The sequence below is a fragment of the Primulina huaijiensis genome, chromosome 9 (assembly GCF_012295235.1).
Source record: "Primulina huaijiensis isolate GDHJ02 chromosome 9, ASM1229523v2, whole genome shotgun sequence".
Classification (NCBI taxonomy): domain Eukaryota; kingdom Viridiplantae; phylum Streptophyta; class Magnoliopsida; order Lamiales; family Gesneriaceae; genus Primulina; species Primulina huaijiensis.
Window position 1 is genome coordinate 2,537,185 of NC_133314.1, and position 19,100 is coordinate 2,556,284.

The window sequence follows — 19,100 nt, forward strand, 5'->3', positions numbered from 1 at the left end:
GGCTAGGGAATTTGAAATGAAGGATTGGGACCAGCAAACAAGATTCTAGGGATGCAAGTTCACCGAGACAGAAGTAACAGAAAGATTTGGCTTTCCTAGAAAAATTATTTGAAGAAAATCTTGCAACGCTTCAACATGCAAGATAGCAATCCAATATCTACCCCTCTTCCTGTTAACTTCAAGTTATCCTCAGAGATGTGTCCTAGCGGTGAAGCAGAGAGGATTGAAATGTCTCGAGTACCATATGCATCAGCAGTGGGAAGTTTGATGTTCGCCATGATCTGTACAAGACCGGACATTGCTCAAGCAGTGAGAGCAGTTAGTCGATATATGGCGAATCCTGGACGAGAGCATTAGAGCACTGTTAAGAGGATCCTTAGATACATTAAGGGTATCTCGAATGCTGTATTATGTTATGGAGGATCGGATTTTACACTCAGGGGCTATGTCGATTCAGATTATGCAGGTAATCCTGATAAGAGGAAATCTACTACTGGTTATGTATTTACACTTGCAGGGGGAGCAGTATGCTGGGTTTCAAAACTGCAGACAGTTGTGGCGTTATCTACAACAGAGGCAGAATACATGGCAGCTACTCAAGCTTGCAAGGGGGCAATATGGATTAAAAGGTTATTGGAGAAGATCGGGCATAAACAAGAGAATGTTCTTTTGTTTTGTGACAGTCAGAGTGCCTTGCACATCGCAAGGAATCCAGCCTTTCATTCCAGGACGAAACACATTGAAATACAATTTCACTTTGTGCGGGAAGTAGTAGAAGAAGGAAGCGTGGATAAGCAGAAGATCCATACAAAGGACAACATAGCTGATTTTATGACCAAGACAGTAAACACTGATAAGTTTGAGTGGTGTAGATCCTCAAGTGGTCTAGAGAAAACGTAAGCAGCAGGAAATGGCAAGATTGAAAGGATGTGTGGAGATGTGTTTGATTCTCATTCAAATCTCCAAGTGGGAGAAATGTCGACCAAGTGGGCATTCATTTGAGTCAAGAAATGTTGGCTTCAAAGTGGTTGGCGGAAGCTTCGTGGAAATTTCAAATAGAAGAGAAAACGCATTTTCATACGCGTTTTCACACTGACAGGGGCTCTATAAATAGAGCTCCCCTCCCTCATTTCAATTCACCCCTTCTTCGAATTTTCTCTCATCTATAGCATTTGAGTGCTTAGTTCTATAATATTTGTGAGGTGTTTGTTCTCCTGTATTAAGAGAGTGTGTGTTCTATTTGGAAACACAGTGAGTGAGTTGTACACTACAAAATATTATAGTGGAAATTCTTTTCATCTTGCCCGTGGTTTTTACCCTAATAATTTTTAGGGATTTTCCACGTAAATCTCGGTGTCCATTTTATTCTTTATTTTCGGGTTTATTATCTCAAATTCCGCACGTGAGACCAACATTTGGGATGTAAGGAGACGACAACTAAAGTTGAGCATTTCGTCGATCGATCTTTTTGTATGAAATTGAAATGATCGATTTATTTTGTTTTTTTTTTTTTTGTTTTCAGAAAAACAGAACCAATAATGAAAGTTGATTTACTAATTACCAAATGTAAATCCCACAATCCAATACAAATATACAATTAACCTTATAAATATTAGGTCTATATGAAAATTAAATTTATTTTTTATAAATAGCGGTTCAATCAATTTAACCATATTTTATATAAAAATAAAATAAAATCATAACGATTTAATTAATATTTTTAAAAATAAAATCGATTATTTAATAAACCAAAATAATTTTCAAATTGATTCAGTTCAATTAACTAATTCATTTTGTATTAAATTTTTCTCCTATATAATAACATGCATGTCAATTTGTCCCACGTTTGCCTAACTGATACCATACATGTCAATTATCATAAGATTGTCTTTACTTGCTATGATAAGATTAATAATTATATCAATATCATGTTTATTTATTTTTTTATGATCTTTACTAACTCATAAATCACGTCTATATTTATCTAATTTATATTTTAAAATTTTATGATTTATAAAAATATATATATGATAAATAATTATTTTTTAATTGATATTTTTTTTAACTGAGAAAAATTATGTTAATACACTTTACTCCCCCAAAAAATAATACATTAAAAATATCAAATAATTTAAGATATTATTTAATAGATTTCGTTTGATTTTACCCTTATCCATGGATTTTTAATCAAATTTAAAGTTTTATTAAAAAATTTATACCCAAAATTTTAATTAATAATAATTTACATTTTCAATAAAAATCAAAATCTCAATTTTATGAATATAAACTAAAAATAAGATTATTTATTATGCGCAAATATCAAAATTGTAATTCTAAAAAACGGTATGCGGTAAGTGGACGCCGGTCGGTCATCCATCGCCTAACACCTAGACTTTTAGGAAGTTTTTTTTTTTTTTTTTACCAAAATATCCAATTTTTCTTGTTCGTATTCATATTTCTCTAATAATTCATCTATATCATAATCAAACTCAAAATCAATATCATATCTATATCTGATACAACTTAATTTAAAAAATATGTCGAACAACTTTTTTAAAAAAATATTCTATATTAAATTAGATGGCTGCCACATAACATTTTAAAACACTCTAAATCGATCAAGTTAAACAAGTTATTGCTTATTTATCATTATTCTACATCTTATAAAATTAGTTTAATAATCTCAATATAATTTATCTACGTATAATCACATGTCACTAAATAAACACTCAAATAATAAAATCGTATTTTAAGACACATCGTCTTGAATTTGAATTTCGAAACGCTCTCTTGTACATATTTTTTTCTTTGAAATAAAAACTTGTTTAGTTCATGGATCAGAAAAACAGAGGAATCAAATATTGATTTAATTAGTATATGTAATTTTCTCTTTAAAATTATAGATCTACAAATGAAGATCAAGAAACCAGTGGGTATGTGGGATGAATATCATAAAACTTTTATTTGCAAAAATGGAATCCGTCAACGTTAACCCCTTAATTTAATATTCATTCGACAGCAATTATTGATAATTAAATGTATTCATGACAAGTTATTTATTACTATTTTTTATTTAAATTATATATATAAACATCATTATATAATTTGAAAAAAAAATTGGATTTCTATTAGGAATTAAAAGAATTTGTTTAATCATTTAATTATTATATGAATTTAAAAATTAGAATTTTTGATAAATTTTGATTAATTATGATGACACGAAGAAAATGTCAAATATTTTATTTGTTGACGTGTCGCAAATCGATCGAGTTGAATACACCGGAGCAGTGCACAGCACGCATATAATTGAAACTCGACAGCCCTGCTGCTGAATAAAGCTCGCACACTCCCCCTTTGCTGCCCCAGTTTACAAAGTTCACTTTTCTCCAATCTTCCCCGACTTTCTTGGCATCCATGGATTCTCTCTCTCTATTCTGCACCGTCTCACTCATAGCTGGCGGCTTGTACTGGTTCGTCTGCATTCTCGGCTCGGCGGAGCAGAAAGGCAAGCACGCCGTGAACCTCTCCGGCGGCTCCATCGCCAAGGAAAAAGTCCAGGACAATTACAAACAGTACTGTTCTTTCTTCCGCCGACCTAAAGAGATCGAGACGGCGGAAAAGGTGCCAGCTTTTGTGGACACCTTCTACAATCTCGTCACGGATATCTACGAATGGGGTTGGGGGCAGTCTTTCCACTTTTCGCCTTCGATTCCTGGTAAATCACACCGCGAAGCTACCCGTGTTCACGAGGAGATGGCTGTGGATCTGTTGAATGTCAAGGCCGGAGCCAGGATTCTCGACGCGGGTTGCGGCGTCGGCGGCCCGATGCGTGCGATTGCGAGTCACTCCGGGGCAAATGTTGTGGGTATCACCATAAATGAGTACCAGGTGAAGCGGGCCCGGATGCATAACAAAAAGGCTGGGCTTGACAAGCTGTGTGAGGTGGTGTGCGGGAATTTCCTCCAGATGCCCTTCGACGAGAACAGCTTCGACGGGGCTTACTCCATAGAAGCTACGTGTCATGCACCGAAACTCGAAGAGGTGTACAGCGAGATCTACAGGGTTTTGAAACCCGGATCCTTGTACGTCTCCTATGAATGGGTAACCACAGAGTTGTACCACGGAGACAACCCGGAACACGTGGAGGTCATCCAAGGGATCGAGAGGGGAGACGCGTTGCCGGGTCTGAGGAGTTACAACGATATAGCTCAAGTGGCGAAAAGGGTGGGTTTCGAAGTGATTAAGGAGAAGGATTTAGCTAAGCCGCCGGCTAATCCATGGTGGACCCGGCTCAAAATGGGTCGGATTGCGTACTGGAGGAACCACATTCTAGTTACCGTTCTTGCGTGGATAGGGATTGCGCCTAAAGGTGTGGTGGATGTGCATGAGATGCTGTTTGTTACCGCTGATTACCTTACTCGAGGTGGGGAGACTGGGATCTTCACTCCGATGCATATGATTCTCTGCAGAAAGCCCGAGATTAATCCCGGTTCCAGTTCGGATTAGGAGATATTGTAATGTAGTTCGACCAAGATTACTCGGCCCGGATCGATTTCTGGCAGTTGGTGTTTCTTTTATATGCCATTACCTTTTAATTATCTTGTTTCTCATGGCACTTAAAATTTAACAGCTTTATGGATTTTTGGAGTAATTTTCTTGCTTTTATAGATAATCAAGTCTGCTTTTATCTGATTTATTCTCAAAGTTGGGATCTTGGACCATATTATTGCCTTGGATTTCCTTAATTATCTTATCTTATTTGAGAAAAGTGCTATGAAATTCATCTGTTTATATGTCCTATAGCTTCATTAGGATAGATGCTGAAATTAAGCCTTGTACCAATGAGAATCTTGTAACATGTTGACTGATTAAACAGCTTAAGCTGTTTCAAATTCTAGTATATTCTGTTTGTAGATTGTCTTTTAATTTGATACAACTTACAAGTAAGCTATTTAGCGGACATGGCATGTGCCATAGTTAGCGAATGACTCAGTGTCTTTCAATTAGACGATTCTTGGAGGGCCATTTGTGGTCCTTAATACTCTGAATATTTAAGACAGCCTGTAACACTAAGATGGAAATGAAACTATTCTTGTTGTCTTGTTCTTGTGATGTAAGCTGTTATTATTTGTGTAGATTGTCATTTAACATGCTATTCTACTCAAATTGATGATTTTAATCTTATCAGTGATAGATTAAGAACTTTCTTGTTGATTAGCTTTTCACACTTATAGTTGAAATTTGAGGATATTTTTGAATCTCTGGTCTTTATCTGGGCATTTGAAATATGGGTGTGTAAATTCTGAGCTATGATTGGTTGTATATGTTCATCATTCATGTTATCGAATGAGTAATTACACGTTGAAAGCAAACATTTATTGAGTTGTTAGATCGTCTGCTTTCATGGTGGATATATAACTTCTATATATTTTCAATCAAGAAAATGGACTTGTGTCTGAGTTTGAAAGGAGGTGGACTAGAGCATGTTTTTTTGGCTATAATCTATTTGTTGCTGCATCTTTGTTTCCGAGTAAAATATACCAATTTGTCAAGATTGGTGTCATGTGGTATGCTTTTGATTGTTGTTTAATATAACTTTAGCAGATCTCTATGCATTTCTTTGTTGTAAAGTTGCGGTATCTGTGTGGATTCATCGAACAAGCATCATCATGGTCTTAAATATTCATTTGCTTTACCTTTGTATTTTGAAGTAAAACATTTGCTTTAGCCTTTTCTTTTAAATATGGTGAAATTTGTGTGTAATATGAATCATGTATCATCATTTGTACTTTTCAATAATTTATAAATTGTGGTACTAATAAAGTCAGGCGTGAGCATTCGGTCGGTTCGGTTACCGACCGAACCGAATTAGACATAACCGAACCGAACCGAAATATTTAGCCATAATCGAACCGACCGAATTAATTTTCATAACTGATGAAAACCGAACCGAATTAAAATCGGTTAATTCGATTAATTTAAAAAAAATTGTAATTTAATTTTAATTATATATAGATTAAAAAAATAAAAAATAAAAATTAAAATATATATAAAAATTGATATGGTTGATTTTAAAATTAATCAAGGGTCGATTAGAATTAGAATTATGGTTGATTTTAAAATTAAAATTTAAAATATATATAAATATTGATAAAGAAATTTTTAAATTTTATTAAATAATAGTACTTATTATATCGGTTAATCGATTTCAAAATTTTGAAAACCGTAACCAAATCGAATTAACCAATATAACCGAATTTTTTTACTTGAAAAATCAAATTTCCAAAGTAACCGAACCGAATTTCCGAATTAATTCGGTTCGGTCGATTAATTTGGTTTAATCGAAATCTTTTTCACTCCTAAATAAAGTGAGGTTGTTTTTCTAATTGTACACGTTCCATTCCAGTTTTCCAGGACTTTTGTCTTTGGACAAAATTTTTTATTTAAGCTATACAATTTCGTGATACATATCACATGATTTTCTTTCATAAGCAAAAACTTTGACTCTAATTGTTCTTTCGAGTTTGAGTAGACCGAGATCGCATCCACATAAATTGTGATTGCATCTAGATTTCTCGTGACTTGGGTAGATAAATCATGACCACTCTTTTAATTACGATGTGTTGAGTAGATGAAGACACTAACATATTAAGTGAACGAACCGACCGAATGCTCACGTCTGACTAAATATTAGTACAATACCATTGCAACTTTTGGATCTCTTAATTTTTAGTACAATACCATTGCAACTTTGTCGTACGTTACCTAGGAATTGGAAAATCACATACTGCCTATGATAAAAATATATAAATATTACAAACAAACATAAACACATCATCCTGCAGGTACATCGAAGATCAAGAAACAAAAGACATGTTCTTGCTGACTAAATGTTAGGCATTCTATCTTACATATGAGTATATTATCCTCGTCCCTCGAGGTTGTCAAATAAATAAATGCTAGGATGCCTAAATGAAATAATTGATTTTGAGTGGTGAGACCGCCTCACGGATCTTAATCTGTGAGACGGGTCAACCCTACCCATATTTATAATAAAAAATAATACTATTAGCATAAAAAGTAATAATTTTTCATGGATGACCCAAATAATAGATCTGTCTCACAAATACGACCCGTGAGACCGTTTCACACAAGTTTTTGTCATTGATTTTACCCTAAATTTGTTGTGTGATAAACTTTCCAACTTCTTGACCCGGCCCATTTGGATGCCAAAACTACAAAAGCCCAATTCATAAATAAAATATAATCTTCTCATAAACGAGTTAAATGAGATCATGGACAATCCAAATGCCATAAATTTGATATGGTCGACTTCAATTTGTCATGAGAACATTATCCTCGTCGTAAATGAAATTATAATATCACCATTTAAAGCTGTCAATTTAAGTTCAACCCGTCATATTCAGATGTATAATCGCTTCTTTATTCGGTTTAAAAAATTGAAGTGTCATTATCAAGAGCGACATAATCTCGTCGACCCAACCCACCGTAAAAAAAATGGTTTGGATTACGATTATAAGAACCCAGTTAAAATTTTTTTTTTAACAAATTTGTATTAAAGGTTATAGACGGGTCAATCCATCCTATATATTCTAAATTAATGATGACGATTGGATCTGTAGTTAAATTATTAACCACGATCATATATCAAACTGTATCCGAGTGATTGTATGATGAAGAAAATGGTGCAAAGAAATAAAGTCAGGTCGAATATAACAATCATACCTTAATCAATTTTAGAAAAATTGCTGTTACTAAAATAGACTCGAATATTGGAAGTTTACACGTGTCAAACACAATATGTAGAACTTTAATTGGCGAAAGAGTGGGGATGACTTCTTTTTTTTTTTGGTCACTTGTCAGGTATGCCCAGGAGGACTTAATGGCTACGACCATAAAGATTTAGTATAATTTTATAAATATATATTTTATAATTTTTTTTGAGAGAAATATATTTTATAATTATATAATATATATATATATATATATATATATAATCAAATATCTTCTTCCGAATCCATAAAATTTGTTCTCATATGAACACATATTTACAATGCTGTTTATTTTCAACTATAAATAGTCGATTTTTAATATGATTTTCTAGGATTTGATTTGAAAAAATATATTGTTGAGGATCAGATTGAGTTTAGAAGGGGTTGAATAAACTCAACGGCAAACTTAATCAATTTTTCAGAATGATGTGCTAGAGTCCTGTTAGAGATACTAGCAGATTCTTGTTCAAGTTTAAAGACCAGATATCACAAGATAATGTGCGGAAACGATCTGTTGATTAGTGGGTGAAAAATAGTGAAACAGAAAAGCAGTAGATGGCACAAGGTTTGTTTCTGGAAGTTCGAAGATGAATCTTCTACGTCTCCCCTTCTTCTGTTTCCAGAAGGTATCACTAAAAGACTTTGGTGAATACAGTACAACAATTATACACATCCACTTCAACATGACTTACCCTTCGCCTACTGAAACTTTTAGTTTTACAACTCAACTACTTGAAAGATCTTAAGTTCTGGAAAGAACTCTTTTCCAGTTACAAATTCTTCTATTAATGAAGTGAATAGCTTAAGAAGAGAAAAAGAAAATAGCTAGCACAAAATGATCTCAAATGATCAAGTATATGCAATGAAGCGTGTGCTGCTTTTTCAGTGTTGAGCTTTGAAATAACTGAGAGTTCTAGCGATGCTCGAATGATATTCTTTTATTGAGATTCGTTCACTGCTTGTTTCTTGAAAAGTGCTCCGTCTTCATATATAGGCTTAAACCAACGTTAAAATCTGAACGGCTCTTTTGACTTTTCAGTGATTCAGCTTTATTGCTGAAAATGGACCCTGCATTAAAGCAATCAGTCTCAGTTTCATACCAAAAATGGTAAGCCGTCTTAAATGTTCCCGTACAACATTTAATGGCATTAAATGAAGCAATAAATGCTAGTATCACGTTAATAGATTAACGGTAATATTTAAAGACTTGAGATACGCAACAATGTGCTAGTGTCTATTTCGGGTTTGTATTTCTTCTAGTTCTGGTTTAGCTAAGTAGTCATTTGTTAATTAGATTAAGCAGTACTTGATAATTGCTGCTACTGGTTTTAGCGCGATACAAGTGCTTCTGCTTTTCTGCTTATTTACATCTACTGGTTTTGTACTAGCATCTCCACAACAAAATTAAGTCTAACATATATGTATGTGTGTTATATGGTTTTTTTTCTAATAATTAAAAAAATATAAAACTCAATTTTAGAACATTCAAATATCATTAACGATCCAACTATTCACCGCATGATAATTATGTTGTTTCATTTTTTTTTAATTAAAATCATGAATTATAAAATTTTGTATTGTTTAAATAGCATTAGTATTTATATATGCAATTGGCACTACAACAAAAATGGCTTTTCGCAGCGTGCAAATTCGCTTTTCGCGGCCCACATTGCACCCTGAAAAGTTGAAAGCTGTTGAAAGTTAAAGATTATCCGCGGCGTGCATAAGCACGTCGTTAATACAAACTATTATTGTTACGTTTACAATTTAATAAATCTTAAAAAAACGTACACTATAATAACAATATTCATCTTAACTAACACTTAAAAATTTACAAAAAATTGAAACAAAAAAACGTACCTTAAAACGAAAATTAAAAAAAAATGGAAACAAAAAACGTACCTTAAATCGAAAATTAAAAAAAAATTGAAACAAAAAACGTACCTTAAATCGAAAATTAAAAAAAAAATGAAACAAAAAACGTACCTTAAATCGAAATTTAAATTGCTTGAGAGAGAAAAATTTTAAGTGTTATGGAGTGTTGTGGTAGAATGGGGTTCGACTGGTGGTATTTAAAGACAATTTGCGACGGTTTTTGTTTTACTGTCGCTTTTAGCAACGGTTTTTTATTAAACCGTCGCTAATAGCGACGGTTGTTAATTTGTCGCTAATAGCGACGTACGTGTCCCGTCGCTATTAGAGACGGTTATAATTTAACCGTCGCTAATTTGAATGTTGCGACGGTTGTATTAAACCGTTGCTAATGTTAACGACGGTTTGACTACAATCGTCGCTAATTTAGCGACGGATTGAAAGAAACCGTCGCTAATATAAATATTGCGTCGGTTTTCAAAAAACCGTCGCTAAATATTAACGGCGCACATTTTCATGCACGCTGTCGTTTATATAATTTTTTAACGGCACACATAAACGCACGCTGCGGATATTACTTATCCGCGGCGTGCTTTTCCGCAGCGTGCGTTTTAAGCACGTCGTTGATACTGTCAAGTGCAATAATATCAACAACGCACATATGAGTGCACGCCGTTAAAAGCAATATTCGCAGCGTGCTTTTAATGCACGCCGTTGATGACGTGCTGCGGAAAATCATTTTTTTTGTAGTGTGGATTATTTTATAAATATTTTTTAAGTGAATTTAAGTATTTTTGTTGTAATTCAATCGATATTTGAAGCGGTGATGTGGATAGTGATTTAATTTATGTCAGGTTGAGAATGATCTCGTTACCATTTCTATATCATTTGAAGCGATGATGATAACTAAGATGAAGATTTAATGTATTCGAAGTTGAGATGATAATTTTTAGGTCAATTAGATAGAACATGATATGGGGGTCCAATGGGGATTTAATCCATGCAAAAATTAATTGGAGAATTCCGGATTAAAAAAACAAGAATAAAGGAGGTGATGGGAAAGAGATCCCCGCCCATCCCCGTCTCACCCCGTCCTATTGTCATCCCTACCAGACACAACATAAATTTTTCGATCTTTTCGCTATTTTACAATGCCACGTCAGTATTTTTTCGATGTCACATCTATGCTTTGGTGAAAAAGGACTAAAAACCTACAATACACAAAGCTATAGGAATAAAACAAAATTTTGACAAGTTAGAAAACCAAAAAAGCAAACATGACAATTTATATGCTAAATTGACGATTTTCTCGTATTTTAAATTGTATAACAACTCATATAGTATGTTACGTTTTGATTGCTCTTCCAATCTATATTAATTATAGCACCCAACGTCTTATTATCTTCTAAAAATCTTATAAGATACTCAATGAAATTCCAAAAAAAAAGAAAAAACACTATAAGGTGAGCCAATTTCCGATATATTGGATCAACATTATCCCTATCCTATAATCATATTATATAGACATACATTAAAATTCGATATTAAATGACATTAATTAACTTAACTTACCTCGTGTTAGTGTATTTCTATTATGAGATAATCTCACATATATATATATATATCCGTGAGACATGTTGACCTAATCCATATTTACAGTGAAAGTAATAATTTTGTCATAAAAAATAATAATTTTTTTATGAGTTAAGTCAGGTCGGAGATCTGTCTCACAAAATAAACTCATGAAACCGTCTCATATGAATTTTTGTGATATCCCTGAAGTCAGCCGAAAAATTATGAATCACGGTTTCAACTAACTTTCAAAATATCAGGTTTAGGCATTTGCTCATTAAATAAATCATTTGCTTGCCTAACTAATTAAAGTAAACTATCCTATATTGTTTATAATTAAGCGATAACCATAGTGTTATTTTATATAATTAATTATTAAAATTAATAAGTACTAACATTTGAAAAATTATTAAAATTGTTGATATAATACAATGAATATATTTAAATTTTAAATATATTTATAAAATATTATTATATGAAAATGTTTATATCATTTAAGAGAATTGTTAAATTATGATAACAATCTTTTTCATTTAAATTGATTTCTTTATTTTGAGTGAATAAAACTGTTACTAATAAAAAAAATTAGAAAACTATATCTAAAAAATCATATCGTATTTTTTAATCAAAATTTTAAATAATTAATATTTTTCAAAAAGTCACAATTGTTTTTTCATTTATTAGATGAATAAATTTTGATTAAAAATTTTAATTATTTTTCACAACATGTTAAAAATATTTATATTGAAAATTATAATTAAGATAAATAATAATAATGACAAATTACGGATAATCAATATACCAAAATTCACAACGACACTTTTTTAAAAAGTTGAAAATGTAATATTATACATAAAAAAATTTATATTTTATTTAATATGATATATGATATTGATAAATAAATGTATAAAATCAGTAACATAAAACTCAAAATTGTAAGGCAAATTAAATGAAAGATATAATCAACGTAAACATTTAAATATAATTTATATTTTTAAGACACATCAAATTGAAATTTGAATTTTAAAAAAATCTAGAAAACTTCACATTTAAATTACACATTTATTTTTTTTTATCTGTTTTCAAATATTTATAAATGCAGTATCTGAATATATTAAACTAATAAATATTTCTTATTACTGTAATTTTTTTGTGAAATTTTTAAATATGACAAAAACGTTTTATATATATATATATAAAACACATACTTGAATGTGTGACACGTTATTTATATCTTTTTCACGGTGACAAATTCAAATTTGCTGATATAAAAGCAATAAATATCGATGTCGGCCATTTAATAATAATGACAATAACAAATAAATAGTTTATAATATTCACTATTCAAAAATATAAAATAATACAAAACTGAAAAATACAAAAAATAAAATAATGAAAACGTATAATATATATATTTTTATCGGGCAAAATATTGTGTAGGGATTAGGAAACGTACCAGGTAGACCCATTATTTTGTTGGCACAAACATAACGGGTCGTTGTTCTTAATTATTTATCATCATCTTGGATATTAATATTATTATTTTAATATATGATAAATAAAATATATATTTATATTATTTTAATTGTGGAGGTAAATTTCAAATCTTCGAGATGAATATTTAAATAGTTCAAGATTTGACACGCCATCAAGAAGTGATATTTCAATTGAACGTCTATTAAATATAACATAAAAAAAAAATTTGAGTTAGTCTCACGAGTCAATTTTGTAATAAAAATATCTTATTTGGACTATCTATAAAAAATATTAATTTTTATATAATAAGAATTACTTGTTATTTAAATATGAACATATTTCATCTGTTTCATAAATATCCATGAAACATCTCAAATNATTTTATCTCGATCAAATTTAATTTCACGTAAATATTAAAATCGTAAAAAAAATTATTATTTTTAATATTGTAATATTTAATAAATTACATTATAATGTTAAAATATAATTGTTATCGTGCACTTAATTAGTCGCCATATATGTGCTCTAATGACCAATTTTGAATTAGTTTGATTTGTTTGAGTGAATCTAATTTAGTTGAGCATTATAATACATTCAATGTCAATTAAATGACTTATCACGTTATATTATAACACAAAAATTCATGTAAGATTGTCTTACAGTTCAATTTTATGAGATGAATATTTTTTCAATTCGACGCATGAAAAAATATTATTTTTTAATGTAAAGATATTATTTTTTAATCTAAATATAAATCGAGTCAACCAGTCTCATAGATAAAAAAATCGTGAGAACATCTCATAAAGAACGTGCTCATATTTTAAATAGATAATGGATAATGTAAAATCATTTATAATACGAATAACTCGACACACAAAAAATTTATCAATTTGAAATTCAATCGATTCAAATGCAACCAAATTAATTTCATACATTAATATACGAGACATGCAATCCCTGAACCCAAAACTATAATATGTACAAGGATGAATCTAGTTATGGAGAAATTAAGCAATATATATATATATATATATATATATGTGTGTGTGTGTGTGTGTGTGTGTAAAAAACAAATTTTAAAATAAATTTTTAAAAGTTTAATTGGTCAAAAACAAAATTAAAGCTCCAAGCCAAAAAAAAAAAACATCTTTAATTCTGTTGCACGCAATTCTTAGTCAAATTGATCGACACCGCAATCCGCCGGCGCCGGTCGTTCACAAAACCAACCGCCGAAGACTACCAGAACGAAGCCGGCGATACATCCCATTAGCCTCCGGCAATCCTTCTTCAACCTCTTGAAAAAGAAAGCTCGGCCGCCATGACCATCGCGTGCCTCCGCCATGGGCTGCAGGTACGCCCAGGCTGCATGCTGCAGCAAGGGATCCTTGATGGGGATCTCCCGCCAGCTCTCTTTCCAACTTCCGGTGGGAGACACCGAGCACGGCGGCGAAACCGGCATTAAATCCTTCAAGCTGGTGTAGCCCATGGTCTCGAAAGTGGTCATCTCAACATCCCGACATTTTTGCAATGGCGAATTCAAGGAGAAACTGAGATTAAAGTGGTTGTTAGTTTTAATTAGTGGTTCCATAATTCATAAATATTCTGAGTAGGAATCGGAACTGGAATGATGGTTGCGTTACTTTGGATTTTGTCGAGCGAAGTAGTGTGTTTTTATGGAGAAATGCTGAGTGAATTAGGTGTACGAGAGTGAGCAGTGAGTGGGATCCACGCGTGGCGGGGTCAAAGAGTTATTTGAGAACACGTGTTAGCGGTTAGAGTGGACGGCGGTCCCGGACGCGTGGGCTATGTGGCTTTGATTTGTCTCTAATTGTGATTATTCATGTTTTAAGATAATGCATTTTTCTTTCCTTTTATTTTCCTGTCTGCTGTCTCCCTCTACAATAGAGAGCGACTGTTTAATTATTATATGGTTTAAAATAGATAAAAACGTGTGTGTGATTGTTTTACTGGTCGTATTTTATGAGATAAATCTTTTATTTGGATCATTCATGAAAAATATTACTTTTTATGTTAAGAGTATTACTTTTTATTGTGAATATCGATAGGGTTGAACAGTCTTAAAAATAAAGATTTGTGAGACCGTCTCACAAGAGACATACTCTAAAAAATATTTGAGTTATATTATGATTGTTGATTTTATACTCGATCTTATAAATATGTATACGTATATTTATTATTGTATTATTTTAAATTTATATAAATACATAATTATGCAAATGCGAGATGATTTATATATACCGTACAATATTAAACGGGTTCTTGACGACATTATTAAAAATATTAGGCCGCCTTCACTTATTTTACAAGTTTTTTTTGAATATTTTAAAATAACAGCTTATTTTCATATATTTAATTATATCTCAGATATAGAATCATATTTTATAATGATTATTATTACTATTAGTTGTTTTATTATTGCTTTTACTATAGCGGTTATTATTTAACTTTTTGTATTATTATTACTATTACTATATAATCGTATTATTTCAACAATTAAAATAACATTATTCAATGTTATTATGATTTTTATAGGTATTTTCATTATTATACTAATAAATTAAGATTATACATTATAATTATGATAATTATATTCACATTAATGTAATTAATACTACTATCATTAATTTCATTAAACATCCTAATAATTTTCTCGTAATAATGTGATTTTTATATTATCTAAAATATTCTCTAGTGCAATATATTTGGCTAATTACATAATGAGCAATTATTTTTTATTAACGAAATTAATATTTTGATATTATAGTGTTAAAAAATTTGTGACAAAAATATAACGTTTTCTAATTTTTTTCTTTTTAATATTAAACACTTTTATAACAAAATACTTTTAAAATAAAAATATATTAAATTCATGTCATACATAATATCCGTATATTTATATTACACACAAAATAGTTGTGCCTCATATGCTAGTAATATATTAAGTTGGAACACCTAATTGAAATCATTTTTGGTGAAACTATGTTGGAATACCGTTTTTTCGCATTTAAGACTCAGCACACGTTTAAAAATTTTTGTTTTGACAATCAAAACGTTCATTAGAGCCGGTAAAATCTTAAGTTATGGTTAACGTATAGTAAGAACCCTTCATTTCATATATCTCGATCGAATATGCAACCATTGATACATCAAGAGTTGCATATGAGTTTGATAACGATGTGATGTATCTTTGAGTAATAACAGTTACATAATATGTGCAACTGAGGAAACACTTTTTCAAAATGCATACGTATTACTCTATTCAGAGATTTCTTATACTATTAACTCATTAGATCACATATGATACTTTCGCCCACATGCAAACGGTGAATCTCCGACTACAATGTATTGACTCTTACGTATTTCGAAACTACACCTAATCTCGTCATTTGATGACCTTTTTAACGAGGTCGATAAACGGATCAAAGTGCATGCTATTACATAGAGCTTCTATGTTGTCTCGGGTCAAAAGACTAATGGTGCACAACCATAACCGTGGATTATTTAACTCGATAAGTGATAACCACTTGGACAGTGTAACCATAACCGCGGACTATTCCACTCGATCAATGATAACAACTTGGACAGCCCCAGAGAGGATAGTTCAGTGCATCATCAAATGATCACTTATCTGTATGAATGAACATTTCCTTGTTCTTACCAATGAAACATGACGTTTATATCACAGATGCTAGTATCAAGCTTAAGCCATATTTATCCTTATTTTAGCATGCTAATTCGACTAGAAACCAGTTTATTATATGTTGTATACTTCTTAATAAGTTTCATGATCTTGCGTACGTTGAGAGACAGACCTCATAGTACCTATAATATATTCAAAAGTTTTATCTATATAGTTTGCATGAGTATACAAATAAAGTAAATATCATAATTGGATAAAATCGTAAAATATTATTAAAATAAAGATTATTATTATTACATAAGAGAGTCAATAGAGCTCAAACCACAAGTTGGCTCGCTGGACACCTATTCTAATATAGTGTTCTGAAATACTCTTAATTAATTAATTTTTTTCACACTGAATTTTACCTTTTTTCACAAGCCATTCTTCATTTTTTTTCCTCAAGTCATAATTCACAAATTCTTCAATTCAATAACCATTAATCTCCTTCTAATTCAAAGTCATCCAAAACCGAAACATTCCACCAAAAATCCCAATCAATTAATTATTGTTCTTTAATTTTATAAAATTCTTTTGAATTTATTTCTACACTTTATAGACACACATCGTATGCGTCACGATTACTAGTATATAATTATATAAGCCCATATTAATATCGGTTTTTTTTACGGGTACAAGGCTTGTTCCAGATTACATAAAAATAAGTGAAATCCTTGCGATTTATTATGATAATCTACTGATAAGTTATGAATAACCTTAGGGCCGCACACATGTTCAGAGTAAAATATAGGATGAAGATTATTGAAACAACTTTTAAATTATAATAATAGACAAAATGGAGTAAATCACTAAATCTATATGTTATATAGCTTCGAAATATTTCGAGAATACCATTTACTAAATCAGACACGGAAATAATAATAATTAAAAAAACAGCAACTTTGTCTTGTCTCGTTCGGACCGGAAGAAGTGGAAAAGTCATTTCAACACGTAGCTGTTGTACTATGAATCCCAACCTTGGGGAAAGCTATATATCGGTAAACCATGTGTTACGAATTAACTTGCCAACTGTCCGGTAAACCAACAGCTTCTGATATACTATTTACAAGTGGGTTCCATTATTTTGTTTGTACTACGTTTTCTTCTTGTGCCAGTCCAGAAGGGCGTCGATATTGGTTTGGTCGACATGAGAAATATTGGTCCTCAACGTAGCAGTCCTACAAATCAAAGAATCCCTACGCTAAAATGTCTTCTTGATATTTATTGATTCCAGGCACAATACCAGCAGACAAGCGTATAACAGTTTGGATCATGATGAAATTATGTCTGTAGTTTCTTATTGTTCCATACGTTCAACGATCCTTCCGAATCTCCTTCGCGACATGATCTTAAGCGCGATTAACTCATAAACCTTATTTCCATCATTAAGTCATGGAAAAAATCGGTCCCTGATGAAATACTACATCCACTATTTACTATGATATCAGTTAACCTCTTCCGGCCCTTCTCTCGGCCCAATGCTGCTTGTATTGTCAGCATCTTGCCTGATGATGATGACCTTGTTGCCACACCTGCAGCTGCCTGGTTGCACGTACAAATAGTATACGACATCCTCCTTATAAGGCTGATCATCAGCTTAGAACCAAAGGTGCTGAGCGAACACAGATCATCCTTTCGGTCTTGGTTTGCTCACACTTTTCCAGCCTGAAGATCCGAGGAAACGAGAAATCTCGAAGAATTATGTTGGCCGAAATTTTGCACCAAAATTAACCAAGTGGACCAAGTGGCCGAGAGTTGTGATTGAAGGAAGGAAAGTTTTGTGTATTTGTGTGGAATTATTATTATTATTATTTTTTGTATATTATGTCCTTTTATAGTATATTTAGGGAATGTTTGGTTTATGAGATAAACAATGAATTATTTAATAATCCAAATCAATCCTACCTTTGTTTCGTTTTTAACAAAAGTGGGATGAGCCACTAGGCCCTCACTCGGCCTTCACATTAACTTCAGGATGATTTGTCTCTTTTTGTTGGTGTGATAAATTATCATCATTTGAAGATTGACTTTTATAACCTCAAATTTAAAAATAAAAAATATCATATTCTTTCCAAAAGAAATATCTGTTTTTCTCTTAACAAAAAAAACTTATTTATAAATTCCAATTTAATTTTATTATTTATTTGAATAATAAATAAAAGATATAAATTAACGATGGCAATAATATTAATGCATATTTACAAATTTATTTCTAATAAATATATTTAAATTAGTTTTAATAAATGTAAATTATAATTATAAATATTTAATAATCTATCAAATTATTTTAATAATATATATTTAATTAACACTTGGAGCATTTTGGTCATTACAATAAAATTTACAAAATTAATTCATCATTTTAAAATCATACCAAATACCATGTTATTTATCCCACCATACTATTAATTCATATCTCTCATTTTTTAATCATTCTAATTACTAATCATTTACTTATCCCATCACACGTACCAAACGAAGCCTTATAGAGTGAGATTTATAATCTCGTCAAAGAGCATCTCTCCTACAAGGATTCCAATCATTGTCCCACCAGGACTTTATTATTTCATTATAATAAAATTATCATATTATTATTAATATTATTATTATACCATGTATTTATCAATTTTTGATAATATATGATATATTAATAATATATACATCTTTATATCTCCATATAAAAAATA

The 19,100-nt window shown here is 31.1% G+C and overlaps 1 protein-coding gene across 1 annotated transcript; it reads left to right on the top strand.

Moving 5' to 3' along the window:
• Positions 1-3,356: 3,356 nt before the first annotated feature.
• Positions 3,357-4,696, top strand: LOC140985042 (24-methylenesterol C-methyltransferase 2-like). Its single transcript, XM_073452776.1, has one exon. The coding sequence runs from the start codon at positions 3,415-3,417 to the stop codon at positions 4,504-4,506; it is 1,092 nt and encodes a 363-aa protein (XP_073308877.1). The 5' UTR covers positions 3,357-3,414; the 3' UTR covers positions 4,507-4,696.
• The last annotated feature ends 14,404 nt before the right edge of the window (positions 4,697-19,100 follow it).

Coding starts and splice junctions, on each gene's coding strand:
- LOC140985042 (XM_073452776.1), top strand. CDS start 3,415: ATGGATTCTCTCTCTCTATTCTGCACCGTCTCACTCATAGCTGGCGGC.